This window comes from Cryptomeria japonica, chromosome 3 (assembly GCF_030272615.1).
Source record: "Cryptomeria japonica chromosome 3, Sugi_1.0, whole genome shotgun sequence".
Classification (NCBI taxonomy): domain Eukaryota; kingdom Viridiplantae; phylum Streptophyta; class Pinopsida; order Cupressales; family Cupressaceae; genus Cryptomeria; species Cryptomeria japonica.
Genome location: NC_081407.1, coordinates 271,377,549 through 271,399,719, shown reverse-complemented (window position 1 = coordinate 271,399,719; position 22,171 = coordinate 271,377,549). Strand labels below are relative to the sequence as shown.

At 37.3% G+C, this 22,171-nt stretch overlaps 1 protein-coding gene across 4 annotated transcripts in view; it reads left to right on the top strand.

Moving 5' to 3' along the window:
* The first annotated feature begins 2,213 nt into the window (after nt 1-2,213).
* Nucleotides 2,214-22,171, top strand: part of LOC131052732 (uncharacterized) — an 88,362-nt gene continuing 68,404 nt past the window's right edge. For 3 of the 4 annotated variants that reach the window (XM_057987324.2, XM_057987323.2, XM_057987326.2), the window contains exons 1-3: nt 2,214-4,926; nt 5,050-5,133; nt 5,232-5,580. In XM_057987324.2, the coding sequence (XP_057843307.2) occupies nt 3,291-4,926; nt 5,050-5,133; nt 5,232-5,580 (2,069 nt within the window). In that variant the 5' untranslated portion in view covers nt 2,214-3,290. The remainder of the gene's footprint in view (nt 4,927-5,049; nt 5,134-5,231; nt 5,581-22,171) is intronic. The other variant, XM_057987325.2, reaches the window with a different exon arrangement.

Here is a 22,171-nt window from a genome sequence, read left to right as displayed (position 1 = left end):
TCAACGTGTAGAAGGAAAAGGTGCTTTAAAAGAAAAATATCAATTTGCTTTGAAATAGTTGTCAATAAAAAGATAAATAATTAAAAAATCATTTTCAACTTGTGGTTATTACATGGAATTTTTAAACAACACGCCTTCTAAATAATTTGCACTTTGGCTATATTCTTATATGCTGGTGTTGAAGCTTAGAAGGCCTGTGTGATAAAACTTTATTTGCAAAAGTTGGTAATGAAATCCATGAATAATCACTAGCTTGCATTCTTGTTCTTATTGCACTTAGTAGTAGTGGCTAGGGGTTACATAGATCTTCCTCATAAGTCCCTTGAACAATCAACTTCCAAAGGCTTCTGTAATTTGTAAGGTTCCTCTCAGATGCCTATTTCAATTATCACTTATTATAGCTATAAAGAAAGTGGAGGTGGACCATTTTACACTATTGTGCCCTTGAGGTCTCATAGTTATCTACGTATCATGGAGGTCCCAAACAAAAGGTAGGAAAGCGTAGCCAAGATAAATAGTTTTCCTGAAAGTGAAAAAGAAGTTGATTTCTATAGACAAATCCATGAGTTATCTTTATGAAACACAAAATTCAAAATTCCATAAAGCATAATTTTATGGGTGATTTTTTTTTCTATTTTATTATGAAAATTTGTAGAAGAAATTTGGTAAATTGTTTTTTCACTTCCATTAATGTCTTAGTGATGTGTAATTTTAATATTGAAAGGTTAGCAAACAAAACAATCACACATTATATCTTTGTTTGTGTATAGTGGCTTCAACAAATGCATAGAAATATATGATTGATTTTGGCTTGTAATAAAAAAGCTATAAAATTATTGTCATGATCTATATACTTGAATGTTAATGTTAAAACTTGCGATACAATTTGTGTTGCTTTGTTATCAATTATGTAAAACATATTGCCTTCTAAGGGGGTCCTCATAAATGATTTGAATGATTACGGATTGACAGTCGAAAGAGCGTTTTCGATTGTATCACATTGGCTATAAAATTTATGAGGCTGACATATGCCATCTTTGTTTTGTTGTTCTATGTTTATTGTGAATAGTAATAAATGATTATCACTATTAAATTGTGATGCAACTTTGAATAGTATCTTTAACATTTTTATAGTGAAAAAATATTTTTTATGTGAAAAATTCTTTGAATTTACTAATCTTTTATGCAAAAACATGTATAAGATCAATGTTACAAATGAAATGTGTCCATTTCTAAATATTATCTTATATAATAAAATTACTAAATAAAATAATATCTCTCAAGGTTCGCCCCTAGCCCAAGCAATTGGTAAGGTTGTGCTAAGGCTTTGGTTCTTCTCATATAGGTCCAAGATTCAACTCTCATTGCCTAGGTTTGTTTGATGGGTGTAGCTTGCTGGCTATTGCACCCATCCTTAGGGGACTAGACTTGTTGTATCTTGCTCCATTAGTTCCCCAACTTGGCAATGAATAAGAAAGTCCAAGGTGAGGTTTGATGGGACGTTGGGATGAGCCACAATGACATGCTTGGTAGATAAAAAATAAAAATAAATAAATTATCTCTTATTCTATTATTTGATTTGTTCTCTCTAATATATATTTTACTATTTATGTAACCATTACACCTTCTTGAATGCAAGAAAAACAATGAAATTTTTTGTTAATAGCAAATTGCATCATTTACCCCTTGCTCAACTATATAAGGTGAATGTATTGTCAATTTGGCACACTTTTAGGCTTGCAAGTCATTGAAGACTTCTATATTTAGAATCCACTTGGAAGTGTTATTTAATGGATTTTAATTGCACTAAAATATGCCGAGGAAGTTGCACAGGGTGTTGTGGAAGCATGTTCTATACTCACAACTTGATGCTAGTATGCATAGGCTTATGATGTTTGAACCAAGGTCATCATCATGGAAATCTCTTTATGCTCTACCTACAAGCAACATCAATAAGAAGGTTCAAACCTACGAGTACATTGGATCAACATGGTAGAAAGCTCATGAGAATAATAGCCCATCAAAGATTCAAACCTTAGTGACAACAACAAAAATGCCACCACTTAACCACCACATTATGAAAAGCATCTCAATGTTTGAAAGGTCTTTATTTTGCTACTTTTTGTAATATATTTAAATGTATAAACAATTAATATATTATTAATAACAAAAATAAAATTTATTAAAACCAAAATTAAAACCTTGCCGATTCGAGCTGTCGTGACTGCAACTTCCTTTTAAACCTTTGCTCTCAGAGAAATACGATCATGCCGTGTCAACAGGAGCAGTGACTAGGCATCAAATATTTAGGGCACGGTGTCTTGCAACGAAGGAGCCCTCAGTGAAGTGGTTTTAGCCGAAGGATTACTTGCAGACATGGTAGTGCAACCAACATTGTAGCCGGCGTTTTGCGATGAACCCAGGCCTTGTCTATAACCTAACGGCTATATATATTATCTTTGCAAGTGACATTCTTTTTAAAATGATTAGAAATTCTTGACAGAGAAGCAACACTTTTTTAAGGGTTTTTTAATAAAATCTTTTGCGTTGCATACAATTTATGGTAAGACCTCTCCTTCGCATTTTGGCGCTAGACGTCTCCGTCGTGGGCGTGCCGATTACACAGTAAACTATAAACATTCTCACACCCCGCAGGGCAGAATCGCAGAATAAGTAGCGAAGCCTGCAATGAAGCTAGCCATACATTTATACTCGGAAAAATTTAATCGAAAACAGGCAATTCAAAGATAATTTAAGTAAAACAACGCTATGCCCTTTTTCCGTACGAATTTTAGGGCGAATTGAAATGATTTTTTTGGGTTTTCTGTAAATTTGCCGAGTTCCGAATTTCATGTATCGAATTCGGCGAACCCTGGGACTATATTGACATGTATCTGCTGTTAGCTGAACATTATCCCCTTCCACTTTTCATAGGAAAATCGAACTAGTCACTACTTTGTCAACTAAGCATAGGGAATGCATAGTCTCTGATTTAAGAATGACGACCAAGGAAATTGTTCTGCCCTGTTATTGGATCATGGCTAGCTGGTCTTTCCGCTTCTTTCATTTTGTTTTGTAAACATAAGTTGTTTTCATTTGTTAAAGTACAAAACTTTTATTTTGGGGTCGCTAGCTGAGGGAAAGAATGGCATCCTTTTAAACTTGGATTGGTAAATTGTAGATTATGTTGTCCTGGTTGCAGCAAGGACATCTTCTGCATTTCAGACCTCCTTAGAAAACCATTGTTTCAAAGGAAGCAAAGGGGGAGGAAGTTATTTTATATCTGAAGCATGGAGAAAGATGGTGAAAAGTCTGTCCCTAAAAAAGAAAAAGATGATGAAGTTGCTGCCCCTGAACAGAAGGAGGACAACGACGCTGTTGTTTCTGAAGAGTCTGTTTCTAAAATTGTGGGGGAAGAAGTGGAACCAGAGGAAGATGATGAGGATGAAGACTTTGACTTTGACCCTTTCCTACAGTACACGGATGAGAAAGATGCGTCCTCAAGCTTAAGTTCAGAGAATGAAGAAGGACTAGAGGAGGAAGGAAAGGATCAGTTGGAAGATGTGCTGTATGATGAAAATGAGACTACATGGTTGGAATTGGGGAGTGATATGGAAGAAGATGAGTTTGTGGGAAATTATGATGATGATGATGAAGACATTGATGAAGATGACAACACAGAAGATAACAATGAGGAAGTTATTGGCAATCTGGATGAGAGCACAGAAGATCAGCAAGGATGTTCAAATATGTTGGGCAGAGTGGGAGTGGAAAGTGATGCACTGGTTGCAGGATCAAATACACTGAACAGCTGCGATATTCCTGGGAAAGAAGAAGACACAGGCAACTTAACTGACAAAGCGGAAGTAGAGTTAGGTGAGACGATGGATGCTTTACCAGATCTGAAAAGTCCAAGGAAGTCAGTTATTGTGCAGCAGAGAGGTGAAAGTAATGATGAAGATATTGAAGATGCAATTTCAAAGCGAACTCGGGCACGCTACTCTTTGGCTGATATGTCACTTGATGAGTTGGAGACTTTTCTTCAGGAGTCAGATGAAGAGGACTATTTCCAAAATGTTGATGATGAGGAAGAATACAGGAAGTTCCTGGCTGCTGTTGCAGGAAGTTTAGAAGGAAACAACGCACATGATCAAGTGTCACAAAATAAGGAAGATGATGATGAAGACGATGAGGATAATGATGCGGATTTTGAGATTGAGATTGAAGAGGCATTGGAAAGTGATGACGAAATAATTATTAGAAACAGCAGGAAGAGAAAGCATTGGGAAAATTTTAGTAGGCCAATTACAAGAGAAAGAAGGCGTCAAAGGAATTCTATTGAAAATAAGGATAGACTTCTTGGGCTTGCAAAAACCCCACTTCGTCCTTTGCTTCCATTGACAGAAAGTTTACAGACACAATCTCGATCCCTAGATAGAAAAAATGTTATGATTGGCCAATCTGGGTATAATGAGGTACATATTGAGAACAGTAATATGCTAACTGGATTCACAGCTCATCAGATTGGTCAGTTGCATTGTTTGATTCATGAACATGTTCAGCTCCTTGTTCAAGTATTTTCGCTCTGTGTTTTGGATCCTTCCAAGCAGCACATTGCCTTTGAGACTCAAAAGATGCTGAATGAGCTTGTTGACAAATGCGATGAAGTATCATCATGGAAGAAAAATCCATATCCAGAGTTATGTTTTCATCCTCCATATATTCATCCCTCTGTAACGGAAAGTATCGAGTTGCATCCAATGCCACTGCTTTCAGATCTAAGTAACAAAGCAACAAATACAGGAGACACTTTTCAGAGAGATATGGAATCAGGATGGATTCCTGCAATTTCTGGGCCAATACAGTCGGTGCTAGATGTAGCTCCTATTAGACTCGTCAGAGATTTTTTTAATGATGTTGACCTTGGTATGTATGTGGATGACATCCTTGTTTTTATAACTATATAGTCTTAGTTCTGATATACACATCATTTTATTGTTGTTTTATTGAAATTTGAATAATGCCTTAAATTTTAAATGTCTCTGCCAGCTGTACAGGAGTCCAGGCAGCAACATGTTCAAATTGGAGAATATCAAAGCAAGGCCCAACGAGAGCCACTTTTTCCTTTTCCTGGTAGTGCCTTAAATCTGTTTTATTTCTGGTTTGTTTGTCTTTATCTTTTTTCTTTGAGTAATGCCTTAATACTTAAGTGCTTTTGCTGGTAATGTCAGCATACAAGCAACCACATTTTCAGATTGGAGAATGCCCTAGCCAATTCGAACAAGAGCCTCTTTTTCCACTTCAGAGTATTGATGCATGTTCAAAAGCTCCGAAAAAGACGATGAGAGGCGCAATTTCATCTGGCAAAGGCATTGTATCATCTGCTCATCCACCTCAGAAAAAGACGATGGCTGCTGTAATGGTGGAAAATACTAAGAGACAATCTGTGGCCCTTGTTTCAAAGAACATTGTAAATGTTGTGCAAAGGTTTTTTCCACTCTTTAACACTGCATTGTTTCCTCATAAGCCACCTCCTGCAGCTACTGCAAATCGAGTGCTCTTCACTGATGCAGAAGATGAGTAAGTTATCAATTTCTTTTTGTCTTTTACAATTATTTAATTTTCAGTTGTCATTTAGTTTGCCAGCTCTCAATTTTTTTTCCATCCATGATCTGACAATTATTTTAGGTTGTAGGTACCTGCTTTGGCCAGTTATTTTGTGTAGTATATAAATTTTGAAGTTAATTGCAATTTTCTTTGAGCTATTCACTCTTGAGGCTTAAGAATGGGTATTGTGAAGGATTCAAGTGGGAATGGGTACTTGGGTGATTCCCGGATTCCTCTGTTGGAGTATGATGATGCGTTGTCAATATAATGATCAAATTATATGTTAAATATTTACTTTTTATATTTAAAACTGTTTCTTTGAAGCTTAGCATGCACCTGCAGGTTGCCATGATTTTTATAAACATATGGCATGCAATGGTCTAAACCACAGCTGCAGGACGCACCTAGTACTCAGCAGGACTCACCCAACTCGTGAGTCCTCAGAATGGCTGGGGTGAGTTGACTAGGACTCCCGAGCTGAGTCTGGCCAAGTACTCAGCCGAGTCCTGCTCCAAGGTGCCCCAGTCCTGAGCCTAGACTCTTCTGGTGCTTGATCATAACAGACAGTGACTAAATTTTCAAATTTGAGAGTTTGAGGGTCATATGACAGGTGTAATGTTTGAATTATGACAAATTGATTGTCAAATTAGACTTTTATGTTCTCCAAATGTATCTATTTCTTTTTTTTTTTGGTATAATTATTAAGTATTTTTTTTTTGCCGAATCTGTGCCAAGGTCTCAGTCCGAGTCAGAATTTTTGGCTGCCAAGTTGAGTTTGAGTCCGAATTTCCAAACTATGGTTTATACCATGGATGCGAAACTCTGAGTACTCACGAGTCAATGTTGGTGGTGAGTAACTTGCCAACACATTTTATGAAAAACCGTGGTGATTTTTTCATTAAATTTGTTGGTTGAAAATTTCGTACACCTGGGGGATGTGCAAAATTGTGGTTTCAACCACAGTGTGTGAGTATGATACTCTCCTAATTTAGGGAAGGCTCCCCCTATCTACAAACTAAACTAATCTAATATGGGTGAGAATAGTCTTTCTTCTTCTTTCAAGAAAAACTATATTATTTTCTCTTCATAGAAAAATAATAGCAATTGGAAATAAATAACAGCAGCAACTTATAAAGCAAAATGAGAGAGAGGAAATGAAGTTTCTTGAAAGCACAAAGACTTCCGTCACCTCCTCCAAGAGAAGAAAACAATATCAGGTGCAAAGTTTTGAATATCTGAAATCCTATCTACCCTTTTATAACAATAATTTTCAAGAGCAAGTGCAAGGTACAGCAGCACAAAGTCTGCAAATATAATGCGCTTCTACGACTAAAATGAAAATTATCACAAGCACCAAGTCTTGCAATACTTCACAATTTCAAATTGCGAACTAAAACTAATTTCACCTTTGATATCTGCAACACAAAGTCTACAATTATTTGGGGTGAAGCTCTTTCCAACAGCCTTCTACAATCCTAAGTAAGCACAAAGATATATCCCACAATGACACAAGAACACAGTGGGAGCTAAGCAAGATTTCAACACAAAGTCTTAAATCTTACACTTCTTTATATTACTCATAAAATGACAATTTATAACTATAAAGCTCAAAGTCTTTATGAGTATAAATTCCTGTAGAATTTACTTGCTTGCCAAAAAGATAAGAAATACAAAAGACCCCCTCAAGTATATATAGGAGAGGGAGTTTAAGAAAAAGATGGGAGGATCCTAACCAACTTGAGAAATTCTCTCTACCACCATGATTTATTCCAACTACAGTCCTAATCTAACTCAACTTGTAGTTTGCTCAACATGTAACTACATTTTACAAAAGTGCAAGTGAAAGATACACTTGCAATCACAAAAATCATCTTTATATGAGCTTGGCGAGGTCCTCCTTGTGGGGGATTTCAATGCTAGAACTGCAAGTGAACAGGCTTGCATCTTTAGCTGTAAAGATGATTGTAATCCTATTTGGCTCCTAGAAGAAGAAAATCATCAATGGGAGAGAGTGTCAGAAGACACCAAAGATTGCAACCAATTTGGGAAAGAGTTGCTTACTCTCTGTGGCATGTTTGACTTAATTATCTGTAATGGTCTGATTAGATGGACAAATTCCAGCAATTTCACTTGCAACACTTACAATGGGGCGAGTGTGGCTGACTACGTTGTTTGTTCGCATAGCCTATGTGAAAAAATTGAAGATATGGTGATTGGTGAACATTTATGGGACCTCAAATCAGATCACAAATCGATCTATTTAAGTATTGTTTGGGCAGAAAAGAGGTATTATGTGGAAAAAAATCAACCTTCCCTACAACAACATTCAAAGGGCAAAATTCTTTGACTCAAGAAAATGCTTGTATCTTCCAGGCTGCTTTGGAGAGACTTCTTAAATGGGAGAAAAAGACATTTCATGATCTCAACAGTCATAAGTTAACAAATCTGATCCATGTGCCCCTCTCAAAATGCAAAAGAACAAAAAACAAAAAATCTGAGACAAATTGTTTTCCGGTGAATGCTTGGTTTGATGAGGAATGCAAAATGGCTAGAAGAGGTTTAAGAAAGTCAAATAATAAAGAGACTCACATCAAAGCTTACAAACAGATTTTAAAGAAAAAGAAAGCTGATTTTATGTGTACTAGGAGGGAAGAGTTAATTTTTCTTAGCAAATATAATCCCAAACTGTTTTGGAAAGAGCTGCAATAAAAAAAAAAACAGATTGACAATAGTATCACAGCCACTCAATGGTTTGATTATGCTAGGCAATTTTATGAACATGATTTGGAAGTGGCCCCCCCACCCTTGGTCAACATTTCTAATAATCTTTTCACCGTGCAAGAAATTGAATTGGGTATTAAGAAATTGGGTGTTGGTAAAGCTAAAGACTTAGGTGAACTTCAAGCTGAGTTTCTCAAGTGGGGCATGAAAGTCCTTGCCCCTCATATTGTCATATTGCAAAAATATTCAATAACATCATTCCTCATGGGTTTCCTAAAGATTGGACTACAAGTCTTGCTATACCTCTTTTCAAAAGTGGAGATGTCAATAACCCCTCCAACTATAGGACTATAATGATCAATCCTTTGTTTGCTAAGTTATTTGGCAGCATGATAGAAAATAGAATTAGCAAATGGGCAGAAGAAAATCATAAACGTGCAAAAGGCCAAGCTGGTTTTAGACCTAAACATTCCACAGTTGATCATGGTATTACTTTGAGACACATCATCGAAAAAACTTGGGAGAAAAAGGAAGATGTCTTATGTTGCTTTGTTGATTTCAAAAAAGTTTTTGACACAGTCCCACGTGACAAACTGTGGCACAAAATGGAAGAGCTTGGTATCTCGGCTCATCTTAGGGCTGCTGTTCATAGGCTTTATGAGGAGGTTAAAGTGAAAATCAGAACTCCTGATGGCATTTCAACTAGTTTTAGGAGTGATATTGGTGTCAAACAAGGGTGTCCTCTTTCCCCTACCTTGTTTGGCTTATACATTGACAAACTTGAAGAATGGTTAAACATGCAGAATGGTGATGGTATTCAATTGGGTGAATTTGTGATAAGGTTGCTCCTTTATGCTGATGACCTCATTTTGCTTGCTAATTCCGCCCTTGGTTTGCAAGAGCACTTATTTGCCCTTGAGCGCTTTTGCAATATTGTGGGAATGCAAGTTAATATCAGCAAGACGAAAATCATGGTTTTCTCAAGTAGAAGGAAACAAGAGCAACATAAGTTTTACTTTGAAGGTAGCATTCTTGAAGAAGTTGCAGATTACAAATACCTTGGAATTGATTTCAACAAGAGTCTTAGTTGGGAAGGTTGCAGGAAGAAGAGAACTCTAGGCGGCTGGAAGGCACTCTATGCACTTCAAAATAGATGCAGAGACGCTGAGCTTTGGGATTGGAAAACCATCAAAAAACTTTTTAGGCTTTTGGTGTTGCCGGTTATTCTATATGGTTGTGAAGTTTGGGCCAGCAGTACCTTAGATTCTCAATTGAAGCAAATTAAGAGAATTCAAAAATGTTTGATCACAAGCAAGTTCAAAATTAAAAGCAGGGTCCCATATGATATCATGTTAAGTGAAACGGGTGCTACCCTTATTGAGGCAGCTGCTATGGTGTGTCTCATTAGCTATTTAAAAAGAACCGAGCAAATGGGAGAAGATAGATGGCCTAAGGTTGTTGTCAACACCACTTTGTGCAAAATGAAGAAGACGTGGATGAAACAAAACATCAAATGGTTGAAAAAATGGGATATTTATTTGAACTCATGCCCCACAAACAACAAGAAGATAAAGGTCTTCGTTATGGAAAAGTTTTACAAGAATAATTGGAGTATTGGGTTAGGAAGGAAGAAACAATACTATATTAATGAGTTCAACCCCAATTATGATCATCTTCAAAAAGTCTATATAGGGGCTAATATATCATGGAAGGCTAAAATTCTAATCGCAAAGCTTAGAACCAACTCTCACCAACTTCGTTGTGAGACCGGGCGGTGGAAAAGGCCAAAAGAGATTTGGGAAGAAAGAGTTTGCCCATTTTGCGTCAGCGGGAGTGTGGAAATTGAAAAACATTTTATCTTGGAGTGTGAAGCACTTAAAGTCAGCTGGGAGAAGTTTGCCAATTTCCTAACTGCCAGCACATGGTATAACCTGTTCAGCGAGGAGCATATCGTGAAGATGGGTGCTCTCATCATCAACCTGAATAAGTAGAGATTAGACCTTAAAAAAACTGATTCAGCTTGATCAGTTTGTCCCATAGGCTATTCTTAGCCTCGTGGACGTTAAAATTCTTTCTTCTTCTTCTTCTATGTAACTTGTCAAAAGCAAAATGCATAAAATAAAAACTAAGTGTCCCGAGACATTCTTTATTCCTTTTCATTCCTAACCATGAAAGACTGGAAGTTGTTGATTGATCTCCACAGTTCATCTGGTTGGGTCCTGAAGTATTCTTGGCAACTGTAACAGTCTTGATAATCACATCATAATACCTCACTGTTGCCTCCTTATGTTCCTCAATAACAGTTTGCATCTTATTATAAAATACTTGACAACTCACAAACCTATGGATTGAATCCACAATAAACTGTTCTGCTTCTAGTTACTTGCGGAGTCTTGAAACCATCTCTGCAAGTACCTTATCTGCTGCCAACAACTCTCCATCTGAATTTAAAATCTTACAAGACATTTTATCAAAACTAGAGCATGTCTTGCTCAACCTCGTCACTCATCTCAAGTGTTGCCTGAACGTCCTTGATGAGATCTTTGACAACCAATGATTTGCTTGTCAAAAGTTCATCAAATTCTATGTACTGTTTTCTTCCAGATATAATCATATTGTTGCACAGTACCTCTAGCTTGACCTGATCCATTTGATGCGAGATCTTCAAATGTTCTTCAATCGAGTTAAGACTTTGCTTGAAAACTTCCAAAGTCTCATTCAATTTGGTTCTTGCTGCTCTAACGTTGCTCAAAACATACAACGCCTTCTTCACTATTTGGGTACTGTTAAAATTAGAACCAGAAAGATTAAAACTCAGAAATCAGAAATAAAATACACAAAATTTATCCTGGGAAAACCCTCCACCTGAGGGTGAAAAACCCAGCCACACCAAAATCGAACTTTATTATAGGCACAAATCTGATACAATGCTTTCAATCTTAACAAGCAATGAACTGAATAAGATTGTTAACACTTTAACAATCAACACATAAGCCGATAACATCTCAGAATGAGTGAAGGCTTCTACCATACATCTGGCACATATCATTTCTGCAATATGAACTGATAAAACACCAATCGAATACAAGGAGAAGAACCAGAATATCTGATGAAGATGCAAGGTCGCAGATGAAGATATCGACCAGCAACAAAAAAAACAAACTTCTGCCTAAAAAATGATCACGTAAATATATATTGAAAACCTTAAACTTCACACTCCCGAGACACATAGCTGATCCTCGACTAGAAGAAGCACGACACAACATAACTCTTGACGGTGGAAGACGGAAGCCACGCACTAAAGAATAATCGGTGGTTACACTACCGACATCAAGAGGAGTTGCAAATACGACGAAACAACTGAAATTCACAACGGATGAAAAACTGGTAGGAAATAAACCATTGCGAGCACACACGATGCTACCATGAAGCCGCAAGCCATACACACATGAGCGGTGATAGTTATCATAAAGAACCGATACACCTACAGCATTCCTTGAAGTGAAGAAATAAATTACAACGAACACAGAGCTCAAAAAATCGAGTGAAATAGATGAATGAAGAGAAGTGACAAGGTAAGGAATCATTAGCAAGAAGTGATTCGCACTCATCGCAGGTGATATGAAGTCTCCTGAAGGTACAAACATTAACACTCCCTCTTAGCAACAGAGATATTGTTTACTGATTTTCAAGTCATGGAGTCTCTCAACATGACAAATACAATGGCTATGCCCATATGTGTAAATAGCAAAAATTAATCATGGATTCTCTCAACGTGATAGCATCATGGATTCACTCAACATGATGTTCACCATGGCTACTCCCATGAGTGAAATGAACACAAGCTCTCATCACGGAGTCACTCAACGTGATTTTGTCATGGAGTCTCTCAACATGACATCCACTATGGCTACTCCCATGAGTGGAAAGAGCAACAAGGGCTTTCACCTCAAATTTCTCAGTCACAAAGAAAAATGCATTACAAGGGCTTTCATCTCAAATTTCTCCATCACAGAGAAAAATGCATTACAACATAAAATGAGAATCATTGAAGCTAAGACCCTCTTAGCAAGAGCATCATTCTCCACAATGCCAAGTTTATCTCTAAAATAAGAAAACTTCACTCTAGTAAGTGGCTTGGTGAGAATGTTAGCTATCTGCAAATTTGTGCAAATGTACTTGAGCTCAACTATTTTCCTTTGAACCATATGTCTTAAATAATGATACTTGATCTCAAACATGCTTGGATCTATCATGAAAGACTTGATTAACCGAAAGCTTTACACAACTTTGATTGTCACAAAGAATCACAATTGGTTCCAAAGGCTGCCCAAATAGTCTTGCAAGAAGCTTTCGAAGCCACATTGCTTCTTGTGTTGCTACACAAGCTGCAACACATTCAACTTCTGGTGTACTTTGAGCCACACATGATTGCTTCTTGCTGCACCAGGAAATCATAGCTGAACCTAAGCTGAAACAACAACCGGAAGTGCTCTTCCTGTCAGGCACACACCTTGCCCAATTTGAATCAGAAAAGCCTTGCGAGTTCAGACCTTCACAAGAGGTATGTTTCAGACCATATCCCATTGTACCACGTATATATCTCAATATATGTTTAGCTGCAACAAAATGAATCCGTGTAGGCTCACACATGAATTGACTAAGAGTGTTAACAACATAACATATATCAGGCCTTGTATTGACTAAATACATCAATGATCCAATCAATTGCCTGTACATATTGGGATCAACTAAATTTGAACTAGTTGCAACCTCATGTAACTTTTTCAGATTTGCTTCCATGGGAGTTGCCGTAAACTTGCAATCTAACATGCCAAATCTTTTCAAAATGTCAATGGCATATTTCCCTTGCCTCAGGATAACCTCATTTGATCTTTGCCACACTTCTAAACCAAGAAAGTAATGCATAAGACCAAGATCTTTCATCTCGGGTTCTGAAGCTAACTCTTCCTTACATTTAGAAATAAGATCATCCTCTCCAGTAAGAAATAAATCATTAACATAAAGAACTAAAATTAATGCTTTATCATCAATTACCTTGAAGTAGATATTTGGATCTGCATCATTTTTGAGGAAACCCAAGCTCAGTAAATAATGATCAATTCTTTCATACCATGCACGCGGAGCTTGCTTAAGGCCATACAAAGCCTTTTTCAATCTGCATACATGTGATTCTTTTTCATGAATCACAAAACCATCTGGCTGCTCAATAAATACATCTTCTTCAATTACACCATTCAAGAATGTTGTTTTTATATCCATCTGATGAAGTTTCCATCCTTTAGCTGCTGCAATAGCAATGATAGTTTTGATTGAAGTGTACCAAGCTACAGGAGCAAAAGTCTCCTCATAGTCTATACCTTCCTTTTGAGAAAATCCTCTAGCTATGAATCTTGTTTTATGTTTTTCAACACTTCCATCAGCTGCACGTTTAATTTTGAACAACCACTTAGAAGAAACAACAAATTTACCTTGAGGTCTAGGAAGTATATCCTAAATGTCATTCTTGATGATAGATTGATATTCTTCCAACATTGCATCTCTCCATACTTGCTGTTTTGAAGCCACTTCAAAACTTGAAGGCTTGGATTCAATAATATGACTCATTAAAGCAACATATCTTGCAAACTTATGAGGTCTCTTACTTTCTCTGAAAGTACCACGAGGGGCTGAATATTTTTTAGCCTCTTGCATAGTATGCTTGGCCCACAAAGGTCTCTTCTTGTCACATGAAACATTACTTGGTTCAGCAGAGGTATCTATAGGTTCAACAGGATCAACAAGATCTTCTAATTCAGGAGTCTCCCTCTGAATCTCAAAAGGGGAATTAGGGGCAGCAATATCCATATCTTGAGAAATCTCATGATCTTCACTATCAATTTCCATAAAAGTCCCTTTAGATCTTTTGCAAGTTACATCTTCTTCAAATGAAACATCTCTATTGATTTCAATCTGTTTTTGACTCGAAATGTAAACTCTGTAAGCTTTTGAGGATTCACTGTAACCAACAATATTTCCCTTCTTACATGAAGGTTCTAACTTAGACCTTTTATTTTTAGGTACATGAATGTAAACTGGACACCCAAAATTTTTGAGATGACTAACTTCTGGTTTAGTACCTGTGAAAGCTTCTTCAGGAGTCATTGTCTAGAATTTGATGTGGACTACAATTCTGAACATAAACAGCTGTCCTGCAAGCTTTTGCGCAAAGAAAGATTTGAAGGCCTTTATCATGGTTCATGGCTTTCACTGCCTCAACAATAGACCTGTTCTTTCTTTCAGCAATACCATTTTGTTGAGGATTATAAGGGACACAAAACTCCCTCTTAATCGCAACTTCAATACAGAAATTTTGAAACAAACTAGAAGTATATTCACCCCCATTGTCAGATCTTAAAACTTTGATCCTCTTATTAGACAAATTCTCTATTTGAGCTTTGAACTCTTTGAATTTAGACAACACTTCATCAGATTCTTTAGATTTCAGAAAATAAGTCAATGTCTTACGAAAGAAGTCATCAATGAAAGTAATATAGTACCAAAAACCACTTAAAGAAGCAACAGACATAGGACCACACAAGTTAGAATGAATCAGCTCTAAAATTTCTTTTGCTCTACTTTCACTAGAGTGAAAAGGACTTTTAATGTTCTTACCTAGAGCACATCCTTTGCAGACACCATCATGATCTTGATTGAGCTTAGGAAGACCAATGACCTTCTTCTCTATGGAGGAAAGAGTTCTAAAATTTAGACAAGCAAATCTTTTATGCCACAGCTCATTAGAAGTCATGGAATCATGTGCTAAGGAATGAATAGGACGAGCTGAAAGTCTATATAGACTCTCATGACGAACACCAATTTCACGAGCTGTCTTAATGCTAGTGTTCTTCTTCCATACAAGAACTTTGCCTTCAACAAATGCAACTTGATATCCTTTATTTTCCAACGCAGAAATAGAAATCAGATTTCTCTTGATTCTAGGAACAAATAGTACATCACTCAGATGAAGAGGAATTCCTGAATCTAAATGAAAGGATGTGCTTCCAGCTCCTTTTACAAAATAACAAGCATCATCACCAATGATAACATGCAAATGAGAATCCTTTTCAATCAAATTAGGGAGATGTTCAAGATATCCAGTAATATGGCGAGAAGCTCCACTGTCAATCAATCAAGTAGTACTATCAGAGGGAATATTACTTGAAAGAGAAGAAATAAATAAGAAACCCTTTGAATTTTCACTTAATTTTCTATGAGGAGAAGCATTTTCAACATTTGTGGCAGCAACTTGATGCTTGGGTCTCGAAGGACATTTTCTAGCAAAGTGACCAAACTTGTCATATATGAAGCACTGAACCCTTGAGAGATCCTTCCTCTTCTTAGGTTCAGGAGCTGAATCAGAATTCTTATCTCTGTTCCTTTTGAAATTTCCTTTCCTTTTTTTCCTTTTAGAAGTATGGGCAACAAGAACATGATCTTCTTCATGGTGAGATTTTCTCCCAATTCCTCTTGCCTTCAATTTGCATTCCTCTTGAATACAATCAGCTCTCAAATGATCAAAATTGGGTATTTCATTTCTTCCACTAATGCCTTGAATGAAAGATTCCCAAGAATGAGGAAGGCCATTCATGGCCAGCATAACCAGGTCTTTATCCTCAATAGAATCTCCAATAGCATTTAGCTGATCCTTCAATTCTGTAATCTTTATAAAGAAGGAAACAACAGATTCACCTCTACCCATATCAATATGGAGTTGACGTCTCAAGGCTAGAGCTCTACTCGTGCTGTTGAATTCATACAAACTTTGAAGGCACTTGAACATCTCTTTGGCTGAATTCAACTTGGATATGACAAGTACTAGATGATCCTTAATAGAATCAATTTGTATCTTTCTTGCCATGAAATTATTCTTTCTCCATTGTGCTTTCTCAGAGTCATCAAAAGGTTCATCTACAACAAACTTCATGAAGTTGAGAAGATCATTCTCTTCAAGCATAATAAGGACTTTGAATTTCCATGAGGTATAATTAGATGCACCATCCAACCTATCTTCAACTTTGAGTCCATTCACCATTGTAGGAACTTGAAATAAACAAACTAAGCAACAAATATTTCAAGACTAACCGATCTGGTTCTGGATCTTTTCTTTAGACCCGCTCTGATACCATGTTAAAATTAGAACCAGAAAGATTAAAACTCAGAAATTAGAAACAAATAATTCTCAAAGTTATAAAATACACAATTTATCTTGGGAAAACCCTCCACTTGAGGGTGAAAATCCTAGCCATACCAAAATCGAACTTTATTATAAGCACAAATCTGATACAATGCTTTCAAGCTTAACAAGCAATGAACTAAATAAGATTGTTAACACTTTAACAATCAACACATAAGAATAACATCTCAGAATGAGTGAAGGCTTCTACCATACATTTGACACATATCCTTTCTGCAATATGAACTAATAAAACACCAATCGAATACAAGGAGAAGAACCAGAATATCTGATGAAGATGCAAGGTCACAGATGAAGACATCGACCAACAACAAAAACAAAAACTTCTGCCTCAAAAATGATCATGTAAATATATATTGGAAACCTTAAACTTCACACTCCTGAGACACATAGTTGATCCTCAAATAGTTGAAGCACGACACAACATAACTCTCGACGGTGGAAGATGGAAAGCCATGCGCTAAAGAATAATTGGCAGTTACACTACCGATATCAAGAGGAGTTGCAAATATGATGAAACAATTGAACTTCACAATGGATGAAAAACAGGTAGGAAATAAGCCGTTGCCAGCACACACGATGCTCCCACGAAGCCGCAAGCCATACACACATGAGCGGTGACAGTTATTATAAAGAACCGATACACCTACAACATTCCTTGAAGTGAAGAAATAAATTACAACGAACACAGAGCTCAAAAAACTGAGCGAAATAGATGAGACAAGGTAAGGAATCACGAGCAAGAAGAGATTCGCACTCATTGTAGGTGATATGAAGTCTCCTAAAGCTACAAACATTAATAGGTACCTTGATCAATTAACTGATCAACCCAGATGTCAAGTGCTCTGGCCTTCTGAGCAACCTTTTCCAACTGTTTGACAGATTCCTTTGGAAGTAGAAGAGGTCAATGGATCAGCTTGCTCTGAAGAATTCGTTATCTTCTGAATTACTGTTATGAGTTGTGAATTCTTCTCCTTAAGCTCATTATTCTTTGCCAGTAATTCATCATAATTCTGGACTAGGAGAGCTGCCAAATCCGTGGCATCATGCATGACATCTGTATGTGTCTGTTTACCAAGTTCTATCATGACATCTCTTTCGGTGGCTTCTCAACTAGTGGCTCTGCTACTTCTGCATACTTCATCTTATCTTTGTCTACCACCACCCGCGAGATTGTTTTTGCTTTCTTTGCAGCTCTGGGCTTAAGTTTTGCAACTTTCTGAAAATCAAAGATATCAGGAGAAATCTCCTACTTCTTCCTCTTAGGTGTTATCGAACTCAGCCAAGGGGGTAGTTCTAATGAGCTCGTATTTGAGACAACAACTATGTTTTCTGAAGGAACATGTTCTACCTGTACCATAGTTGCGACTCGAGGAGAAGTTTCTATTTGAACAACAACAATTCTTTGCTCAGGTGGTAACTCATGACTTGCCTCCGTCATGAACTTCTCAAACTTCAAAGCAGAAGTATCAACCTCCGGAAGAGAAACGCTGGACATGGCCACATAAGAAGGATTATCTCAAAAACATTTTCAAGGTTGCCATGAGACGTTTCAGTAGATAACCTTGTGTTAACACTAGCAAATGTACTTGGTTGTACATGATTTACATATACGGTGGAAAATGATACCACATTTGTGTCAATTGGAGACATAGGAACATCCAATGACAATTGTGTAACAACTATATGAGGAGAATCTGAGCCAACTGAAGGGGGTGATTTTGCAGCATTCTCATCATGGGTTTAATCCTCAACATCAACAACATGGATCTACACCTATGGTTTCTCCTTCCCTTTCAATGACACTTCTAGTGGAGGGATAACCAAGGTTCTACTCACTCACAACTTAATCCTTGTGCCGGAAGAAGAGGCACCTTCCTTAGATTTGATCCTGACTTAAGATCTTCGCCCAACAGGCCCAACCAAATCACTTTCATTTTCAACTTTGATCTTGATAGTCTTGACCCTATTATCCTTCAACCAAGCATTTGTACTTGCAAGGATGGGCTGAAATTTATCAATGATAGAGGCACATTCCTTCTTTGAATATTGTGGAGGAGGAAGAGGAGCTTCTACAACTCTTTGCTCGACATACTCAGGATCAAGGATCTTCCCATCATCTACCATGCCCTCTGAAATTCTAGTTAAATCAAGATCCACAATCTGTTCCAGAGTCAACCTACTGTAGTCCATTCTCCTGATTTATTCTTCAGTGTGGAGATCAACCTAGATGTCTTTCAGATGATGGATATGGGTGAAGGCCCTTTTGATCTTGTCCTTCATGCCTCGGTAATCAAAATCCTTCTTGGCTATGAACTTCCTCAACTTGATTTCCTGTAGTTCTGTCTCCATTGCCTTAGCCCTCGCTGTGGTATTCAAAGAATATCGAGCAATCTGCAGTGGATTGTGTGAGGAAATATTTATATAGAGTTTATGATTGGCAAGTTGCACTGCATGAACTGCCATCAATTGTCTTGCCAATTCCATCAGGAGAACCTTATCTGTAGGATATCGAGGTAACGTGTATGGCTGCCCCTCAAAACATCCAACCCTCATATATGTGAAGGTTGGGAATTGCAAAAGCAAACATCCATACTCATTCACCTTCTTCCATGCAGCCTCAGAAACCCCCCTGTTCTTGAGCGTCTTATCAAAGAGACACATGAAATGACCAAATAATGCGTCCTGCACTCTTCTGTAATGAAGCCTACTGGGCCTTAGAGTCAACTGATCTTAATATTTCCATACTGGCACCAGAGATCTGTCACCCTTGGTAGAAAGACTAGGAAAATCTCTGAGTGACGCTGCAATATAAACCAAGTAGGAATTCATATAGAAAGTGAGTGTTAGGAACTTGTGACAGCTGCTCACACAAGTTGTTGTTGATAATCTCTCCCCAGAAGTTGTGGGATGCATTCTTCCTCATGATCACGATGTACTTATACATCTGGATCTTAAACACATTAGAATGCTTCAAACCCATGATTCTGCTAAGAAGTGTGATCATGTCTCCTACTTCTTCAATGAAGTCACATCTATACAACTTGGGCCATCTCGAGAAACAGGTACGAGGAGTTTTCAGCCATTTTGCATTAATGTGCTTGATACAATCTGATCTCCTCTGATTATAATAATCTAAGGCACTCTTCATGGTTATGTCAGCATACACAGGAGATGCGAGAACTTTGAAGATTTTGTCTATTGTTTCTAAATCCAGTCTTATAATTACATTCCCATCTTCATCTCTGATAGTTCTCGTTTCTTGATCAAAGTGAGAAGCACTTGCGAGAACAAACTTAGGTTCTAAGGCAGCCACTGGAAATGAAGGCACTAGATGGATATGACTGTTCAGGAGCAGCTGCATCCCATGTGTTGGCGAACACTCAGTTCTTTCCAAAAACTTGGACATATCAACTTGTCCGATCTCAGTATCTCGAATCTCATCAATAAGAGAGACCACCTGAGTAGGAGCAATCTCATTCTGGTATTTGTCATACTTGTATTTCATCTTCTTGTTTGGAGGTGAAGATGGCTCTCTTGACATTGAACAAGAATCTGCAATACTGTGTTGAAAACTCAAAAGGGTAAGAACATCTTCTGCTGCAACTGGCGATTCCATAGCTTTCAAGCTAAAAACCAATGCCCATACAAGAACTTGGGAAGGATAAAATTGCTTGGAACTGACTCAACAAATGCTTTATAGATGAGCTTGGACAACGATGGAAGGAAAATCGGATCTCATGAAGGTGTTTGCAAGTGGGAACTTTTCACTTTTCACACTTGTAATCGGGTCTCCAAGACCCAACTGCAAGTGCAAAAGAAAAAAACTTGGAAAGTTGAAAACAATGAAATAGCTGGTTCAAAATCCGATTACACATGGATGACAAAAGCGAGGAATATGGAAAGCATTGTGGAATAGTTGTAAGTAGTATGAAGTCATCAAATATGGGGGAAACACAATCATTTTGGTACTTGCAGTCGGGTCTTGGGAACCCAATTGCAAGTAAACATTTTCTTGCAAACTCAAAAACTTGCAATGCCAAGTTGCAGACCCAACTTGTGGGCAAAATTTCACTTGTAGTCGGGTTTTGCAACCCTTACTACAAGTTACTTAATCGTACACCAAAGATGTGAATGCAACGCTGTCATGACATGGGAAAAGCTAATGTTACTTACTTGTAGTCGGGTCTGAAAGACCCGACTGCAAGTGAGAATGTTGCACTTTGAGAAACTTGTAATAACATATGTAAAACCCGACATTCCAATAAAATATTTCTATACACGCTTAGTTGTAGTCAGGTTTCTAAAATCCGACTGCAAGTAAGAATGTATTAAATCAAACTTGCGTATGGCATAACAAAATCCGATTGCCAAAGTGAACATGGGAAAGACATGGAAAGAAAATACTCTCAATCTACTTGTATGGGAACATTACTAAGCTCACACAAAAGGAAAAGACTAACTTGGCGAGCAAAAATCCCGACTACAAGAGCGAACGACAATGAAAGCACACGCAAGGGAAGAACTCCCAATTGGGAAGAACAAATGTAGGTGCAAAAACGGCTATATGGCGAGAGATTTAAACCCTTAACATTAAGAGAAAAGCAAAAATGAACTAAAAAGGAAATGCACTTACCTGAAGAAGAAGAAAAACTGAAAACCACGAAGCAAAGGAGGCAAGAATAGCCTCTTGAAATACGACCCAAAAGAACTTATAGCCGCTTCAGGAAGAGAGATTCCCTCTAGAATACAAACTCATCGCATCATCAATGTAAAAACTGTTTCTCCAACAAAAATGGATTTCACCAAAGAGTGGGAAGAGCAAAAACAACCGGGTTTAAAAAGACCTGATACAAATGCATCACTTCTTACAAAAAAAAACCTTTGAAAAGTGACTTAACTTGTAGTCGGGTCTTTGAGACCCGACTGCAAGTAAAGCACTTGTAAAATCCTCAAAAAGAAAAGAGATTCGGGTTAAAAGAAAGCACACGCAAATGACATTTCACTTGCTCATGAATGGAAGCAACATTTGTAATCGGGTTTCTAACCCCCGATTACAAGTAGATAAAAGAAACTAAAACAAACAAAAAGAAAATCGGGTTTGAAAGGGGTGACTACAAGTTAAGTCATTGCAACTTGTTGTATAGAGGTAAAAACCCCCAACTTGCAACCCATGCCTCCAAACCCGAAATTGCACTTAAAGGTGCAAACAGGAAGACATAAAACAACTAAAAGAAGCCAAGAAAACCAAGGAAAAGAACACATCCCCGAATAGGTAAAATTTGAAACAATTTTCCTACCTTGAAAAGTGTGCAAAAAGACTTTAAAGATGAATTTTAATAAAAAATTCAATAGGGTTGCTCACATTTTTTATTTACAAAAATGAGGACAACAAAATTGTTCTCAACTTCTTTCAAATATTTCATGTGTTTTTGTAGTTTTCTTCTTCAAAACCACCCGTGTTATGAGTTTCACTTTTTGATATCAGGAAAGTTAATATATTATATTCTGTGTGTTTTGTGATGGTTACAACTTGTAAAAAGCAGTTTGTTGCACTTGCAGTGAATAAATTGAGGCACATCTATG